Genomic DNA, 19,371 nt, shown 5'->3' with positions numbered 1-19,371 from the left:
TCCCCATAAAACTTAATTTTTATTTTATTTTTTCCCAATACTTTTGTCTTTCTAACTTCCCTTTCCTTGAACAAGGAAAACCTAGCAAAAAAATGTGAAAAATAAATAAATATGGTAAATACAAATTCAAAGCAATGTTCAATATTTTTGGGGCCATTTCCCATTTCATTACTAAATTAAGGATGTTTTCGTAGGAAAGTTCCTATCGACCCCCAAAAAAGTTTTATTAGCTGACAATTAATGTTAAATATTAGCTGTTCTACATTAATTCACAGTTCATCATCACTCCAGCTTTCAGTCAATATCCCAGTCTAGCACAAAACCTCATTAAATTTAATTTAATTAAAAAAAATCCACTAAAGTTCATATATATTATTGGTACAAATCCCATAGAAATGTCAACTTTCTACTATTATTTTATTATTATTTCTAATAAATATTTATTTTCTTTTAATTCTAAACGCGGGTTGTCTCTATATATAATGGTTTCACACACATATATACATATATATTATATATACACATTTACATGGAAGAGTAGCACATTGAAGAATGATGGATTCTCTCTAGATCATCAAAAATCCAGGTGATTGTATATATATACATATATATATGTATGTATGTATGTATGTATATTTCTCTGTGAATTTTACGTATATCATTAAGTCGATTGTATGCATGAATCTGCATTCATTATTGAGATCCAATTCATTTGATAAAATAATTAACAGTCAATTATTTCCTTTGTGTTCTTGATTTTAGGGGATCCCTTTTCACATTTCTCTTCACTCCTATGATTTTTCCATAGAAAAAAGGTGAGTCTATATATATATATATATATATATATATATATAATTTTTTTAAAAAAAAATGCAAAATCATTGGGGAGGAACGTTGGAGATCAACGGCGGAGATTCGACGGTGGCGGACGACAAGAGCAAGAACTTGGATTGGGACAGGGCTTCATATGCGAACCAACATTACAACAATCTAGATGAGACGCAACAAAGTTGGCTATTAGGACCGAAGGAGAAGAAGAAAAAGAAATATGTCGATTTGGGCTGCATCGTGTGCAGCCGAACCGTGTTGAAATGGACATTATTGTCATTTCTCATAGCCTTCGTGGTGATCGGGCTCCCGATCATCATAGCCAAGTCGTTGCCTAAGCACAAAGCCAAGCCTCAGCCGCCGGATAATTACACGGTTGCCCTTCACAAAGCCCTGCTCTTCTTCAACGCCCAAAAATGTACGTTTTCTCATCTCTCTCACTTTAATTCCTTTCTCACTTATAAGTCAATGTTAGATTTCCGTAATTTACTTAATTGTGCAACTTTATTTATATATATATATATATATATATATATATATATATATATATATATATATATATATATATATATATATATATATTAGACACATATATTTGAGTATCGATGAGATGATAAAGATCATTTTCTTGATCGATTTTAGAATTTATATTGTATGTACACGACAAAATAAAGTCTAGCCTTTTTGATCAAAATATATTCGATTTTTAACCTTACTTTGGTCCTTGTTTTAATAAATATTTGAATATTATTTTGTGATAATAAAAAAATAAAATATGTAAAAAAAGAATTGACCAAAATTATAATATACATCCAACTAACCCTCTCAACCTTATTTTCTCAATAAGCATGTCATTATCATAAAAAATATTACCAAAAAATAAATTGTAGCATGTAGTTACAATTTGAGCTGAGAATTGTATAATATTAATTTCAAAACAAGAGGTCGGGAGTCAAATTTTATATAGAAATTATTATTTATTTGTCTGTTTATATTTTTTTTTGAAAAGGATAGTTGACTTTCACTTGTTTTTTTAATAGAAACTTTAATTAATATTATTATATACATTCTACAATATATTATAGTTCTACGTGATAGGCACGAACAATTTAAAATGGATTGCTCACTTTGTACAATGCATTTGGGCTAGCGATACAGAAATGAAATCACCGATGGATCTGTTATATGTATCTATTATAATAATAATAATAGTAGGTCTTTTGTGACATTTTCTCACGAATCTTTATCTGTGAAATGAGTCTATCCTACTGATATTCACAATAAAAAATAATATTGTTAGCAACAAAAATAATATTTTTTCATGGATGACCCAAATAAAATATTCATCTCATAAAATCTGACCCGTGAACCGTCTTACACAAGTTTTTGCCTAATAATAATAATAACTGAAACTGCTAAAGGGTAATGTGTCGACGGGAAAACAATTAATGATATAGGGCGAAAATATATGTTCAGAGTTTAAAGAGAACATAAGAAATAGTAAATGAATTGGTCAAGAAACTTATACTACAATAATCTGCACCAATATGATTTAACTGTTAATTAATGTAACACAACATATATTCAATCATAATACCTTAAAAACCACACAAATCTATCAAGTTGTGCGCGTAGGACTATCATTTTGTTCGAGAAATGGCCGAGACCTTAGACCATCCCTATTGACACTTCGGATAGAAAGCCAAAAGCCGTGAGCTTACGAGGGTACCGATACAATAGTAGAAAAGCCCACCATACTATATTATATTATATCATAATTGATTGTGAAAATCGTATTAGTTTTGATGAGATGTTACTAAGTTCCTGTCATTGTCGGCCTAAACACGCTTTGTTTTTACTATCTCTCTTAAACGGATCATAGAAGTTAGTATGGGAAATTCTTGATTGATCTTATTACATAAATCAAACTGATCATTTAGACATTATTCAGTTGTCCAAATGTAATTTGTCACATGTCCCGATCAACTTTGGACCTTTAGATTGTATTAGGACATTACTCTTATGCAAACAAGAACTTAACCCTCCTTTTCCTGATAGTGTACGAGGTTTATTCAGTGTGTACTAAGACCACGACTGCGGTATATCAAAACAATAAATAAATAGTTCTTATCATAGTTTGTCCAGGCGGTCAGGCTCTTAAAGGATCTCTTGGTGTAAAATTTGTTAATATGTTTTTCAATAGTTAAAAAATCTAGGTAAAGCGATCATGACAGAACTTATAATTTGTTGGCAGCCGGGAAATTACCGAAAAACAACGGTATCCCATGGAGACGAGATTCCGGCCTCCAAGACGGATCCGATGCAACGGACGTGAAAGGTGGACTAGTGGGTGGGTACTATGACGCCGGAGACAACACCAAGTTTCATTTCCCGATGTCGTTTGCGATGACGATGTTGAGTTGGAGTGTGATCGAGTACGAACACAAGTATCGAGCCATCGGCGAGTATGACCATGTCACGGACCTGATCAAATGGGGCACCGATTATTTGCTCCTTACTTTCAACTCTTCGGCTACCAAAATCGACAAAATCTACGGCCAGGTAATTACTATGCGCATTGTGATGTATTTGATTTGTTAGAATATATCTTTGGATCTCCAAATCATATTTTAATTTGACCACGAGCACTTAATTCCCTTGCATTATCAATCTAGTAACAGACCAACACCAAACCAAAAAATTAAAAAATATGATATAATTCATCGTATACTTCAATTATGTCACCATAATTTCTCACTACATGAACTGCATACAGGTTGGCGGATCCCAAAACGGGTCCCAAACACCAGACGACCACTACTGCTGGGAGAGACCCGAAGATATGGACTACCCTCGTAAGTCCATATCTATCAGCTCCGGCCCTGAGGTAGCCGGAGAAATGGCCGCCGCACTCGCCTCTGCCTCCATCGTCTTCCGTAACAACCCCACGTACTCGAAGAAACTCGTCTCCGGCGCCAAAACCGTCTTTGCCTTCGCCCGAGACGGGGGCAGAAGGACAGCTTACAGCCGAGGGAATCCCTACATAGCGCCATACTACAACTCGACCAATTACTACGACGAGCACATGTGGGGCGCCGCGTGGCTGTTCTACGCAACTGGGAATAGCTCTTACTTCTCGTTGGCGACAAATCCGGGGATTCCTCGTAACGCCAAGGCATTTTACATGATCCCGGATTTGAGTGTGCTGAGTTGGGAGAACAAGTTACCCGCCGCTATGCTTCTCCTGACCAGAATTAGGCTGTTCCTTAGCCCGGGGTACCCGTACGAGGATATGTTGAGGAGTTACCACAACATTACTGGGCTCACCATGTGTTCTTACCTTAAGAGATACAATGTTTTTAACTGGACTCGAGGTACAATATTACTTCCCCATGCACGCTGTGTTATGTAGGATTCTTCGATACTGGCAGAAGGATAACGGATTGATTTGTTCATATGGGACACATCACGATTGATTTAGCTATCCATCTGTCAATGCTGACAGAGGGGTTCATCGAAAAAACCGTGTTATGGTTACTTAGATCCTAGCAGAAAAGTAGTGCCCTGCTGCCGGGTACAAAATTTCCGTGTAATATGTATTCTTGTGGAGATTTACTTTGAAGCGTGTGTGTGCAGGTGGAATGATTGAACTGAATCATGGAAGGGCGCAGAACTTGCAGTATGTGGCGAATGCGGCATTCTTGGCTTCTGTGTTTGCGGATTACTTGAATGCCAGCGGGGTTCCTGGTTGGTATTGCGGCGGGGACTTTCTTCCTATCTCTATTCTTAAAGACTTCGCCACTTCTCAGGTAATTTTTTCTATATGTTTGAGTTATGCTTATAATAATATCTATTGTTCTTGTACTTCATTTTTTTTTTCTTATTTTTTTGTTAGTAGTTTAATTTATTAAACTTTAATATCTAAAATTACTAATAACCTTTTACATAAAAGTGATGGAAAAAAATAAGTCAAGTGCAAACGTAGTATGTATTTTAGTGGTGATCAGTAGTGTCTCTCGTGACATATATAGACACAACCTGATATATAGGTGGTGGACGATGGACCTCCATAAAAATAGGCAAATTTCATGTATTGTGTTGTCAAATAAGAGTCATCGGCCAATTTAATACGAGGTTTGAGGTCTAATTATAACAAATATCTGTCCAATATGCCATTCGAAAACTTCGGATTCAATCTTGAAAACTCATTGCTTTATTATCATGTATTATTATCTTATTTTATATTTGTTATTGTTATTATTGTTGCTAATATATGTGTATGTTTTCGTGTTTTGATATGTATGTACACATAGTTGAACTACATATTGGGAGCAAATCCCATGAAGATGAGCTACGTAGTGGGCTACGGAGACAAGTATCCTAAACACGTCCACCACCGTGGTGCCTCCATCCCCAACGACAAAACTAGATACTCCTGCACCGGCGGAATGCGGTGGCGCGACGCTAAAACTGCCAATCCCAATAACATCGTAGGCGCCATGGTGGGCGGCCCCGACCGCTTCGACAACTTCAAGGATGTCCGCACAAATTACAGCTACACCGAGCCAACTGTAGCTGGAAATGCCGGCCTCGTGGCTGCGCTGGTTTCTCTCACTTCGAGCGGTGGCGATGGAGTGGATAAGAATACCATGTTTTCGGCAGTGCCGCCAATGTACCCTGCGAACCCTCCACCCCCGCCGCCGTGGAAGCCTTAGTGATCGAGAGAAATATATATTTTCTGAGGAGACGGATTTATAATTTTATAAATTCTCAACAAATAATCATCATTATATTATTATTACTACTCTTTGTACAAAAATACATTTTCTTCATGTAAACATACACGAACAGATTTTTTAATTTAAATGTCTTTTCTCGTCTACTGAGGATTTATCCAATTTATAAGCTCTAAAAAAATGTCCTATAACAAAATGTCGACATGAATTGTTTAAGAATTTGTGAACTACTTAAAAGAATTGGGTTATCATAATTTATTTTTTTAAGATTTTATTTCAGTGCTTTAAAGGATAAAAATATTCCATCTAGCTAAAATTTAACTATGAAAAAAGAATGTGAAGCATAAATCTGGATAGCGTTTATATTTCACACATTTAGATTGTAATAATTTAAATTGCAGCCAAGGAAATATTTGAAATCACTCAATAATATCAAGCTGAATTTAGTATGACTCCAAATTCAAAAAATAAATATTCGAGAATTTTTAAAAACTATAATCAAATTGATAGTCAATCAAACAAATGGATTAGATATTATGGATTCGATATCAAGATGCAATCTTAATTATATTTGTTAAGGCAAAAAACTTCGTAAGAACTACATTTTGAGATTACAAATATCAGACGTTCAAAGTTCAAACTCTCCAAACATAGGTAAATACTATGGTACGACACCAAGATTTCTGGTGGCCACATTACTTACAGATACAAGCTCTATATATGACCAAGAAAGCCTACAAAGAAAGAGAATAACTCCTGAGGTACCGGGAATCTACACCCGATTCACGCACCAGTGCCACTCTCCCTGTTCGTGCAACCTTCAAATAGAATGGTCTTGGATCAGAAGAATCACAGCACATAAAATGGTTCCATTCGGTATGGGTTTATTCGAAAAAATTAGTCACCATTATTGTACTTTATTCTTCTCATATGGCGAAGCAGCTAGAAATCTTACACCCAAACATGCCAGATACAACATTACACTAGTTCAAAGAATACTTTATATTCTAGATATAAGGCTCATACAGGAAATGTCTGAATGGAAGTAGGATAGTAGTAAGTTATATATTTCCTGCCAACAATCGCGTTTATCGGAAAACAAACCTCACAAATGCCATATGGTTCCAAAATTTTCTGGAGTGCAACCATTTTGTTGAAATCTCCAGTGACCTGGAAGTTAAAAGATGAGCAAATCACCTAAGAAATGGATTACAACATTGCATACTGCAAATGGCTGGAGCAAAGAGACAAAATGCAGAGAAACTAGGTGTGTGATGAAAAAGTATAACGTCCAGAGAGAATATACCTGTAATGTTATTGTATGATCAGACACATCTACAGGTTTAGCTCGAAAAATATTGGCAATGTCGAGAACATCCCTTCTAGCAGTGGCATTTACAGCAACCTTGATAAGCATCAGTTCACGTTCAGCAAATGGCAAATGCGTCATGTCCAGAACCTGAAGAATTTGACAGCATTTTCTTGTTAGCCTTTTTCATCCAAAAATGCATGCCCACAAAATGATGTTTTCCACAAATATATTGATGCTATCTAATCGATATGATGAAAACTCAGCATCTCAATTTTCAAATTTCGTTCCACTATTTTCATTGGTAGAATAAAAAAAAGTAATTCAAAGAACTATGGAAAAACGTATAATGATACACCCATAAAATGAGTGTCCGGCATCCCAGATAAGTCTACAATCACCCCAGTTGGTAATATCATGACCATCTTTTCTGTTCAATCATAGTAATACTTTTGAAGAGACGAGGCTGACTTCTTGTCCTCTCATCAGTCAGCTGCAGTGGTAGAATACAAGGCAGAATTTGTTTCCAAGCTGCCGAGTGCGAGTGAAAGAGAATAAGGCCTTAAGTTTAACAGACTTGCTGAACTGACACAACAGCTCGGGCAGTACTTGTATATTTTATATACAAGTGGCAATTCATCAAAGGACTTTTAGGTTCACAAAGATTAAGAAAAAGTCATCCATCCACAAAGATTAAGAAAAATCTAGCTGTGTATTATCCCTACGAAACTGTAAATCTTCGATTCCCAAAATCATCCTGCAATCAGCCAATCACTATCACTAAGGCTATTCTAGAGAAAGAGAATTCAGCAGCTTCATTATAAAAATACCAAATGTGATTGAGTTATTGATGAAGCTCCAATCAAACTGCCACAATGAACTAAACATCAAGAATAGGTTGCAGACGAGAAAAATAAGGAGAAAAACAAGCCAAAAGAATATGAAATGCTCCAGACAAATGATTCACGAAGAAATAAGACATGGCTGTTCCTAACACCAATTAATAAGCGGTGTCATACATAATCTTCCCCATTGTGTACTCTATCGTACATTGATCAATTTTTTAAAGACAACTCATGCGATTCTTACAAAGCAATAAATCTAAAGATGCAACAGAATGAAGCAAAACAATGTTGGAATCAATACCCCTGACCTCGTGAACATCCACCAACTTGTAAAATTGTTGAAGCAATTTGCCTATGGATTCATCAGTCCCAGGAACAACAGTAGTAATGCGTGAAACCCCTTCTCTTTCTGCAGGTCCTACAGCAAGACTCTGAAAAAGAAAAAAAGCAACCGGATGAATTGTTCAATATCAATCGAGGATAACATAAAAAAACTAAAAAGCAGCAACAAATCAAATGGTTAGAACAGAAAGAAAGGCATTAAATGGAGTCAAATGACCTGAATGTTATACCCTCTTCGAGATATAACCCCCGTGACCAAGTTCAGGACTCCAGGGAAATCGTTGACAAGCATGGACAAAGTGTGAGACTGAAGACCACTAGACTGTAGCATTGAAATCATAGTATGAAATTATGCATGGACAAGGAACAAAAAGTATTATATTGCATATAGCATCAAACAACAATGATTTCAATACTTGCTTGCAAAAATCAATCCGAAAATGAAGAGTTTTAATCTTGAAGATCCAAATTCAAATTGGAAAATGAATGGCACCTCATCATACATTATCACATTTTTCCAAGGAAGACGTAAAACAATAGTTTTTTCTTATATAGCTTCAAAATTCTGAACTAAGCAAGGGTTTGTAGTCGAGAATCATACTGGAAATATTTCCAAAATCCTCACTGAAATATCATTTGCAACTAGTAGAATACGAATTCCGACAATAAAAGAGCCAGGAAAATTTTCAACCGAGTAAATTAAACTTTAGAAGCAAATAGTTTCTTACATCTTCATCGTCAAGAACTCCCCAGTTAGCATCCAAAACTTGATTAGAGAAGCCATAGTCAGGCTCCACGGGATAAACATCACCCTTGAATGAAAAATATTCTTACTTTAAATGCAACAAATCAAACAAAAGGATATGAACTATGCGTAAGGTAATTAACTTCTCGTCATAAAGTATATTTCATAACAAAGCATAACTGATATGAATATGCAGATTTAACTAACTTAGATAACCAATAGCCTCATTAAGATACGGAACATCAACGAAAGGGTATCTGATATGATTAGTGGCAAAGGCAAACACAGGGTGAGTCGAATCATGGAAGGAGATAAGTATCTATACAAGATTACTTACTTTCCCATCTTCAAGGTTAGCCTTGTATGTAATATCTAGCGTCAAAATTGTAAACAGTTTGACTCTCAAAAACCTATTGTTAAATAAATCTATTGTGCAGAATGATCAATTCAGGAAAACAAAACCAAAGCCCACCAAGCAAACCTGATTTTATTTACAGTCAAATACAGCTTACTTCATGACAAATCATAAGACAGAGAAAATTCTATAATCAACACCAGTAGTCAAATTCTAAAAGTCTAGAATGACAGATGGAAACCTAACCTTAGCATAGATATGCCATAAGTGCATACAATGACCCACAAAAAATTGAAACCAACTAAAGGGAAATGAAAATTTAGAGACCATGATATAGGAAGAAAGGAAATATACATCATGATAAACAATAAATCAGTGTATATATACCTCAGAGACAGGAAAATGGCTGCCATTAGTTGGTTTCCCGTTGACTTGGTTCCTGTCATTAGTTGGAATAGCTTCAATGGCTGTAATTCCCTCTAGATCTGGATAAGAAGCTGCAGAAAATATCCAAAAAGGAGCTGTCTCGCCCATCTTTTCCCTTCTTAGTGCAATCTATATTTGCCATTAATTTTCAGAAGTTATAATCAGTAAATTGTGTAGCTATAGGATCACAGAAACAAACCATTGAAATATGACTGCATTATGTGATAACCCATTTATCCCACACCTAACCCAAAAGAATGGCACATTTCAAAATATCACAAGACGGTATTTTATAATCAAGAAGTCAAGAAAAAAGAATGACTCTATGTTTCCACCTAAAAAATTGTTCATCAGTTAATGCCGCATCACATAAACAGTTTTACCTTTCCAGTTCTCGCAAGTTCTTTTATACCAAACTTTTTAAGATTTCTCAGGACAGCCTCCATCTTCCCAGGATCTCCAGTGACCTAGGTCAACCCCAAGCAAATAATCTTACAGTTATAGCATATACTATAATAAATATAATAAAAGTCTTCCATCAGGCAACTCAGAGACACTTTATACTAACCTCAATGGTCAAAGAATGTTCTGATGTGTCCACAATGTTCGCCCTGAAGATGTCTACTAACCACATGATCTGAAAATTAGAGCCAAAATCAAAATAGTACAACAGAAAAGAGTAAAACCGAACAAATTCATCAATTTTCTATGTCTAGTTTTCAAAACTATTAAGACGGTAAGAAGCATATATAGCTGGATTTCCTATATAAATCCCAGAAAAAGCCATCCTTCTAAGTGGAAAGGTTATAATGTTGTTTACTGATAATAACAGTTACAGCTACTTCAACTGAAAACATATAATGGGAAATTGAGAGTTTGAAAGATTAAATTGTTGGTTTTCAATTCGTAAATAAATCTTTTCATATTCACGAGTAGGATTATAACTGAAGAAGATTGTCGTGAACAGAATACCATCCATGTTCTGTATCAGACCTTAATTGTAAATCTTTCTAGCTATCCATGGTTTATCAATCCATCAAGTTCGCAACTCATATGAATCAACCTCCAATATTTTGGCATTACACAAAATATGAATTTAAACAACTAGATGATTCGGTATTATCTCAAAATTGTGATTGAAATTATATATAATATGTATATATGGTTCAAAGACCAATAAATCACCCACCGGAACAATGAAAATTTCTCTGAATATCAAGCCAGATGAGTTTGTTATCCATACTCGTATCACTGTTTCCAGTTTCAAAATCTCCCAAAAAAAACTTAAATTATTTTCAATTTCAACACAAAATAACTTCATAATCCATATTATAAGCTCAAATACTTCATCTTATTAATATCCAAATACTTGAGAACTTAAGCTCAGCCACATGAAATTACCTAGCTTATTGAGATAAATTATAAAAATTATTTGTGTGATCCTTATTAGTATAATTGTATGCTAGCAATAAGATCACAAATCCTTTTGGTTTTTTACAGTCAAACTCCCGTACTCTTTGGCAAACATACCCACAATTTCTTATCGACCTATTATTCTTTCAATTATCAAATGTCTAAGTCAACTTTGGTTTAACCCATTGAATCATAATTAACACCTACCAAGCTTGCATTACAATCCCTTGGGTTGCTTTGGATCGATGTATTTGATTTAGGTGAAGGGACTTGAAGCATTAATTTCAAAAACATCCAAGATGGATGTATTTGAAATATATTACAATTATTATCGAAAATATTTAACTTGATATAGAATATATGTAAGGCCCGAGATTATATCATTTTAATTCGAGATTATTTAATTTACGAATTTTGGAATGATGAATTAAATTCCACAAATTTTGTGATTAATTAGGATTGAAATGGAATTAAAAAGAGTTTTGAGGACTGAATTGTAAATAGTGAAGACTTGAGGGACTAAACTGCAAATTAATGAAAGTTGAGTGGGACACTTGTCTTGCCATCATGGAACCACATATATAAAGTTAAAATCTTCAATTCCATCGAGACTTTCAGCAAAAGAACCGAGAGTTTCCTTAGCAAAATTCCTCAAGCTTCTTCGTAGAATAGAATTGTGGTTTGGCAAGATTCGATTATCCGATTTTCGATCCGGACACAGTACTGTACTCCTCTCATCGACAGCTACAACTGGACGTAAGTTTGATTGTGTTCTGTTATCATTTGAAATTATGCTATGGTCAGAATTTAATAGGATTCATATATGATGTTCTTGACATGTTAGACATCGTAGAATCGAAGTCAGATTGAGAAACGGACTGATTATGGAATGGTTATGGATTTTTAGGGTATATTGAGTTATACCGGACAGATTTGAATTATGACGGGATTACGGATTGTATTGGATATGAGTTATAGATTGTAACTGTTATCTGGTGAATTGGTATTGACGGGGATATTGAAATTATACCGTTATACCGTTAATTTGAATTAAATCCAGATTGATCAGATTGTTATGATATTGACTGGTATATTGATATGAGATTATTGATATTGTCAGTACCAGACAGATTGTGAGTTCAGGACTTCGACTGAGCCAGAAACCGACGAAGGAAAGGTATAAGTCAATGTGGTATTGGGAGATGGACTTGAGTCGGTTTAGACTTGGGTTTCCCTAAATCACATACTTTACTTTATTGCATTGATATTTGCATTGATTGATTGATATACTTGTTTTCTTGAGTTATAGATTACAGGTATTAGAAGAGTAATCTTATGACAGAAGTGCCGTTAGTGGTGGGATCACCACGGGCACATTGCACGATGTCATAAGATGGTGTATTGGAGGATGTGCCAAAGTCTGTCACTGGATGTTTGGCTATCGATGTGGATAGGATGGTGGCTTTTTCTATTACTGTTAATCAGTATTGTATCGATGTGGATAGATTAGTAGCTCTTCTATTACTGTTAATCGATGTCATATCGATGTGGATAGAATTAGAGTTGCTTCTATTACTGTTAATCGGTACTATATTGATGTGGATAGAATAATAGCTTCCTCTATTACTGGTAATCGATACTGTATCGATGTGAATAGAACTGGAGTCTTTTCTATTACTGTTGATCGATACCATATCGGCGTGGATAGAACTGGAGTCTTTTCTATTACTGTTAGTCGATATATGCATGCCAACTTCTGGAATCGGGATCCCTAGACTAGGATTGAGTCTAGTCTGAATGATGTAGCTACGAGTATTGTCGACAGTTTGATATTGATTATGTTTCAGACTTTGTTACATATATCTGTTACCTGATTACATGCTTTATATTGTTTATATGATTGCATGTTTCGTTGATTTATACTGGGAGTATATTCTCACCGGTTTATCCGGCTGTTGTCTTGTCTGTATGTGTACTTGACAACAGGTGGAACAGGATCAGGGTCCAGGAGACGAAGAGAGAGATCGTGATTAGAGTGGTGGCACCGGACTTGGACTAGAGATAGGGTTGAACACTTGATAGTAGTTGTCAAACCCTAGTTTGAATAAATGTGTTGTGATACAGGACTTGTATTTTTATATACGGAGATGTATATATGTGTTGATTTCACTACGTTCGCATTTTAAAAAGAAAAAATTTAGACCCTGTTTTATAATTGATTAATTAGTCTCAATTATGATAAAGAACTTGATTAGCGTCCGGATCCCCACAATATATTTTGAGATTCACTTTAAATTTAATATATTAAACAAGTAAAGAAATCTTAAATACAAAAATTGAAAATTCAGTTTACAATCCATCACCCTAGAGTCATCTAGATACAAACTTATAATTAAGGCAAGAACCTTAAGTAAAAAGTTCCTACATCTTACAATTGTTTCAACTCATATGTCCAGATCTGGGACTTGACATACCGAAAACCCGAACATGAATTCATAACTATGTTGCTGAAATATATATCTTAAACTTACTAAGACTCCTAGGGTCATGTAAATCTCAACCCAACCAAGTCCCACCATTTACCACTCGCAATTGCAAGAAAGCAATGAATTAATGTGCAAGATAATGTTACTGCGCCACTGTCCCAAGTCTGACCGTGAAAACTCGATATGAGCTCCGCATATATGTGGATTTTGATCTCTCATGACAGTGCCCCATGAGAATGGTATATTCGTTATGTTGGATCATGAGAATAAATGCTGGGGCACACTGTTGAATTTGTGTATTATTATTCGTTCAGTAGTTATGATAAAAATAATTTCTTTTCCTTGTTTTTAAACTTTAAATTATATTAGATTAGATCTCTTAATTTAGGCAAGTCCGGTAAGATAACCTTCTATAAATCTGCTTTGTATGTTCTGTTTTTAATTCAAGTTTGCGTTCCTTTTTACTTGCCTTGTTTTTTTTTACATGGTATCAGAGAGTTGGCATCAGCCATGACTAAATACGGTACGGCTACTCCTTCTGATTCTTCCAAACCCAACTCCAAGCCGGCACCAGTCACCTGCGGGCTGGGCGACGTCCTCCTCTCTGCCGATAACTTGCCATTAATTAAATGGGTAAAACTCTCTCCAATGGTCCCAATCTCTGATGTTCATCTGTGGAAGAGGCAAAGACGAATTATTGTTGGAGACATCTGCGATTCCGAAGCCCGACGATCCCAAATTTAAGGCATGGAGGTTAGAGAATAATTTGGTCATGTCATGGCTAATTAGTTCCATGGCTCCAGAGATCGGCGAAAATTTTCTTCTTTATCACTCGGCTAAGGAAATCTGCAGCACGAGATACTTACTCGTCTACGGACAACACTGCAGAACTCTTCGCAGTAGAGAGTCTTCTCCATGACCAACGATAAGGCGATTACTGTCACTACCTACTTCACTACCCTCATCCGTCACCTGTTTGAAATTCATGAATGGAAGTGCCCCACTGATGAGCAGAAATATAAATCCATTGTTGAACAGAAACGTGTGTTCAAATTCTTATTGGGACTCAAAAACAATCTCGATGAAGTCAGGGGATGAATTCTTGGCTCTAAAAATCTGCCCAGCTTACATGCAACCTTCTCTGAGGTCCGCCAAGAAGAAAGCCGCAGGAAAGTAATGTTGGGCCCTTCAAATTCACCATCACACTTTCTCTCAAATTGATACAGCTTCGATCTCTAATGATGGCCGATGTACGCAAAGCACTCAAAATTATGGCAAGCCTTGGCAGGGACGTTTTTGGTGCGGTTGGTGCAAAAAGCCGATACATAACCTCGACACTTGCTGGAAAATTCATGGCAAACCCGTAAACTAGAAACCATCTCGTGACAGGCATGCGCGTGCTGCCATAACTGAGACTAGTACATCAGCTCATTGATGTTACCTTCTTTGAGAATCAACCATTTTACCCAATTCCTCGATTCAAGGAGAGAGTGGCACACTATCAGCCCTATTGTAACCTTTCGAGAACCATTTAAAACCCCAATTCAGCTAGAATCTGCTTGTCATCCTGAACCCAACAACACACTAGATCCACCCACAAATAATGATCCATCTCTGACCAATATGCCTCTCTAGGTCTATTCTCCTAGAAAGGTGCCTCAACCACAGTGTCAACAGGACCATGCACAAAATCAGCAGGTCAATGATACTTTCCCACCGTCAGTTTCCTGCAAAATGAGCAAGGTACTCCTGAACTAGAAACTGTTTCTCATGAAGTCGAACACAGTAATCCAGATAATATACCTGTTGCACTAAGAAAAGGAACTCGAACTTGCACACAACATCCAATATGTTAATTTGTCTCTTTTCAACATTTATCTCCTGCATATCAAGCATTTGTGTCCATGATAGATCGAGTTCAGATTCCATTGCCTATCGAAGAAGCCCTCCAAGAACAAAAATGGAAAGCTGCTGCTCATGATGAAATACAAGCACTAGAAAAGAATAACACATGGGAGATTTCTGAGCTTCCCCAAGGAAAAAGGACGGTCGGATCTAAATGGACCTTCACAGTTAAACACAGAACCGATGGAAGTATTGAACGATTCAAAGCACAACTTGTAGCAAAAAGATACACACAATCTTATGGGATTGACTACGGAGAGACATTTGCCCCAGTTGCAAGACTCAACATCATCCGAGTACTTTTATCAATTGGAAGAAACCTAGATTAGTCGCTGTACCAACTAGATGTGAAGAATGCATTCCTTAATGGGGATCTTGAAGAGGAAATCTGCATGGATATATTCCACTAGGATTTGAGTCAGAAACTACTCTCAACAAAGTGTGTGAGCTACGGAAGTCATTATATGATCTAAAGCAATCTCCTAGAGCGTGGTTTTGCAAGTTCACCTCTGTTCTTATAGAAGATGGATATACCCAGTGTCAGTTTGACCATAATATGTTGGTTAAAAGCTCTGAAGGAAGAAAAATCATTGTGATCATTGTCTATGTTGATGATATTGTTCTTATTGGAAACAATGAGGAAAAAATGGCTCGTGTTAAAATCCTGCTTGCATGGAGATTTGAGATGAATGGCCTGGGACATTTAAAATAATTTTTGGGAATGGAAGTAGCTAGATCAGCTCTTGGGATATCAGTTTCTCAAAGAACATATGTACCAGACCTCTTGAAGGTGGGAAGCCGACCAGTAAAGACTCTGATGGATCCAAACATAAAGATAGGAGTGCATAAGGACTGTCCTTCGATTGACAAGGGAAGGTATCAACGCCTAGTTTGCAAACTGATTTACTTGTCACACACACATACAAATATCAGGTTTGTGGTTAGTGTTAAGAGTCAGTTCATGAATAATCCAAATAAAGAGCACATGGAAGTTGTTTATCGAGTGGTAAGATACCTAAAAAAGACTCTTGGAAAAGGATTACTCTTTAGAAAGACTTCACTCAGAAATGTCAAAGTGTACAATAACACTGATTGGGCAGGCTCCCAAATTGACAGACCTTCTGCCTCTGGTTATTGTGTTTGTTTGGGGGAAACTTTGTTGGGGAAACCTTGTAACTTGGAGTAGCAAGAAACAGCCAGTTGTGGCCCATAGTAGCGCTGAGGCAGAATATCATGCGCTAGTGGAATTTGTGAGGGAATTTTGACTAAAAGAGAACTCAGTGAATTGAAGTTGGAACATAAAATCTTCCTGTGCAACATATGTGTGACAATCAAGCGGCTATTTGTATGGCCAAAAATCCAGTCCACCATGATCGAACCAAGCACGTTGAAGTGACATTTTATAAGTGAGAAACTTGAGAAGAAAATAATTGAGCTGAACTACACTACTACTCAAATGCAACTTGCAAATATCATGACTAAAGCTCTCAATCGGCCAATCTTTGAAGACACGAGTTCCAAGCTAGGCATGATCAACATATATAGCTCAGCTGGAGGGAGAATGTTGAAATGTGTACTTTTTATCTGTTTAGTAGTTATGATAAGAATAATATCTTTTCCTTGTTTTTAACTTTAAATTAGATTAGATTATATTAGATTTCATAGTTTAAGAAATCTGGTAGGATAACCTTCTATAAATCTGCTTTGTATATTCTGATTTTAATTCAAGGAAATAAAGTTACGCTCCTCTCTTCTTGCCCTATTTTTCTTTACGACAGTAACTATAAATTTTCTAATCAATTAATGGGAACCGCTAAAAGAATTTAGGATGAGATTTCTTCGGTGAACTCATTTTGTAAGCACTTATCTTTTGTGTAAATGTCCTTATATATGTATTGATTAAACGCAGCAATGACATGACATAAATACCAGTCTAGAGTAAGTTAATAAAATTCTTATTCAACAGCAACTTATCTGAAGAGAGTCTACAGTCACTGAGAAATTTTTTCATTATTGCCAACCACTACACAATCACATTTCACATGATTAACAATCATCCAAAGAGTCTTTATCTATGCAAAATCATTGCTATCCAGATAAATGTTACCAAGCAAAATTACCATTGATTGAATAAATAGTGTTTTAGAAAACAGCTTTCCAAATCAAGTTGGTTAGTTGGGAACCTATTCTTACATGAATCACCCCAAAGAGAAAAAGCACGCCTGTCTTTTTATGTGAAACAGTTTTTGGAGCGCTTAATATTGTTGATAATGAAATTTTCTTGTATGAGTCCAGATATAGATCCACCACGATAGATGTACCTTCAGAAATGAAACATTGTTTGTACAATACTTAGTTTTTCATGTGATCATTGCATGTATCCAGTTCCTTATAGCAAGCCCTTGTTATATTTTTAGGGAACAAACTATTTTTTTGCAGTAGTTTGAGAAAGTTTTCTGCAGTTTATTGCACATCATCAGAAGGAAATATGCTTTACAGTATCAAGCCTTTCGTTTAAACCAGAGGGGGAAAGAAGAAAATGCGTACTTCGCCTTTAGTGCTGGAATCTGCATTGACTTTTATGAGCATCATTTCCCGTTCAACTTGTGGTTCTGTAGATAGATCTTCAACCTAACACAGGAAACACAACCGGAGCAACAAAAGAAAGTATATCATGTGTGAGCTATCATATGACAAGATATGGTCCATATAAACTCTCGTTATTTAGCCTTATTAAGTCAGCGCAGACTTCTTTCCACATGTTCTTGACAACTGACAAGTCCGACCGTTATTAATGATAAATAAGATCACATTTTGTGAGGCATTGGTGGCATAAAGAAAAGAGAATCCAATCACACAGCTATACCTTCAACACATTCACGAGCTTGTATAGTTGTTCAACAACTTGTTTCAGAACTTTATTTGTTCCAGAGACAACTATTGTAAACAATGCCCTGTCCTTGTTGAGACCAACAGCAAGAGACTCGATGTTGTAGCCACGGCGAGCAAAAAGGCCAGCTATTCGGTTGATCATACCACTTTCATCCCCAACGAATACTGAGATCGTGTGGCGTTTCGCCCTGAGATAATTGAATTCAAAATGTTGACAGTTAGAACTCCTGGTAAAATTAGGCGATTGGAATCTTACATGTACTGTAATGAAGACAAAATGCAACTTTCCCAATTCTCATATACGACAGTCTCATCTCTAACAGACAGAAAAGGGTAAACCAATCGTTTCTAAACAGAACATGGGAATAGAAAAAATACCAATCGAAAATAATTCACACCAACATGTAATGATACCCAGACAGGTCCGCACAACAACAAAAAAAAGCATAAAATGATCTAAAAATCACGTTAAAAAAAATCTCGCGACACCCATTAGCCTTGAAGTCATGTATACCAAAAACAAACATCTAAACCCTCAAAAAAGCAAGCGCCCAGTACCTGGAGTCTGCAGAGAGAGCCCGGGGAGGAGATGGCTGAGAGGAGTTCTGGGTAACCGAAAACGAATCTCCAGCAGCGTGCACCATTTGCTGCACCGATCAACAATAAATGCTTGCGGGACCTGTAACTCGAGCTTCTCACTCGAAGCACACTTCTCGAACACACACAATGCGGCGGCGTTTGCAAATTCCCGACGCCGGTGGCGGTGCAATGAGACCATGCTGCGGCCTCCATGGCTTTCTCTGCTCCAATGCAACAGGGATTGAGACGAAAATGGAGTCGAGTGGAATGGAGAGGCTAAAAGGGAGTTAGCATTGGAGAGGAATGATAATTAATAGGACCACCCAGCACCCACCCACCCTACCCGTATTAGCATGTAAAAACGTGATAGTCGATACAGCTTAAAACTTTATTATATTAGTAAATTGGTATATTACTTTACGGGAAAATTACATTTTTTTCTATATTTGGCATATATATTATTTCAATTTTAATCATATATCTTATTTTAAAAATATTATTATTTTTTAT

At 36.2% G+C, this 19,371-nt stretch overlaps 2 protein-coding genes and 1 long non-coding RNA gene across 3 annotated transcripts; 2 read left to right on the top strand and 1 right to left on the bottom strand.

The window, feature by feature from the left end:
• Positions 1–495: 495 nt before the first annotated feature.
• On the top strand, positions 496–5,629 carry LOC140823219 (endoglucanase 12). Its single transcript, XM_073184432.1, has 6 exons — positions 496–586; positions 763–1,246; positions 3,083–3,390; positions 3,605–4,202; positions 4,465–4,637; positions 5,142–5,629. Exons 2-6 carry the CDS (start codon positions 871–873, stop codon positions 5,541–5,543), a joined length of 1,857 nt encoding a protein of 618 aa, XP_073040533.1. The 5' UTR covers positions 496–586; positions 763–870; the 3' UTR covers positions 5,544–5,629.
• A 483-nt stretch (positions 5,630–6,112) lies between these two features.
• Positions 6,113–19,160, bottom strand: LOC140823210 (acetolactate synthase small subunit 1, chloroplastic-like). Its single transcript, XM_073184421.1, has 12 exons — positions 18,841–19,160; positions 18,257–18,470; positions 17,938–18,021; positions 10,155–10,223; positions 9,970–10,053; positions 9,548–9,715; positions 8,789–8,872; positions 8,278–8,382; positions 8,027–8,149; positions 6,871–7,023; positions 6,669–6,734; positions 6,113–6,382 (listed from the first exon to the last, which is right to left on the bottom strand). Exons 1-12 carry the CDS (start codon positions 18,924–18,926, stop codon positions 6,299–6,301), a joined length of 1,320 nt encoding a protein of 439 aa, XP_073040522.1. The 5' UTR covers positions 18,927–19,160; the 3' UTR covers positions 6,113–6,298.
• LOC140810490 (uncharacterized) lies at positions 11,535–13,556 on the top strand. Its single transcript, XR_012113256.1, has 3 exons — positions 11,535–11,755; positions 12,120–12,176; positions 12,986–13,556. It is a non-coding gene; the product is annotated as an uncharacterized lncRNA (long non-coding RNA).
• Positions 19,161–19,371: the final 211 nt, after the last annotated feature.

The sequence above is a fragment of the Primulina eburnea genome, chromosome 1 (assembly GCF_022965805.1).
Source record: "Primulina eburnea isolate SZY01 chromosome 1, ASM2296580v1, whole genome shotgun sequence".
In the NCBI taxonomy this organism is placed as follows: Eukaryota; Viridiplantae; Streptophyta; class Magnoliopsida; order Lamiales; family Gesneriaceae; genus Primulina; species Primulina eburnea.
The sequence above is the reverse complement of the archived record's forward strand: the minus strand, read 5'-3'. Positions and strand labels throughout refer to the sequence as shown.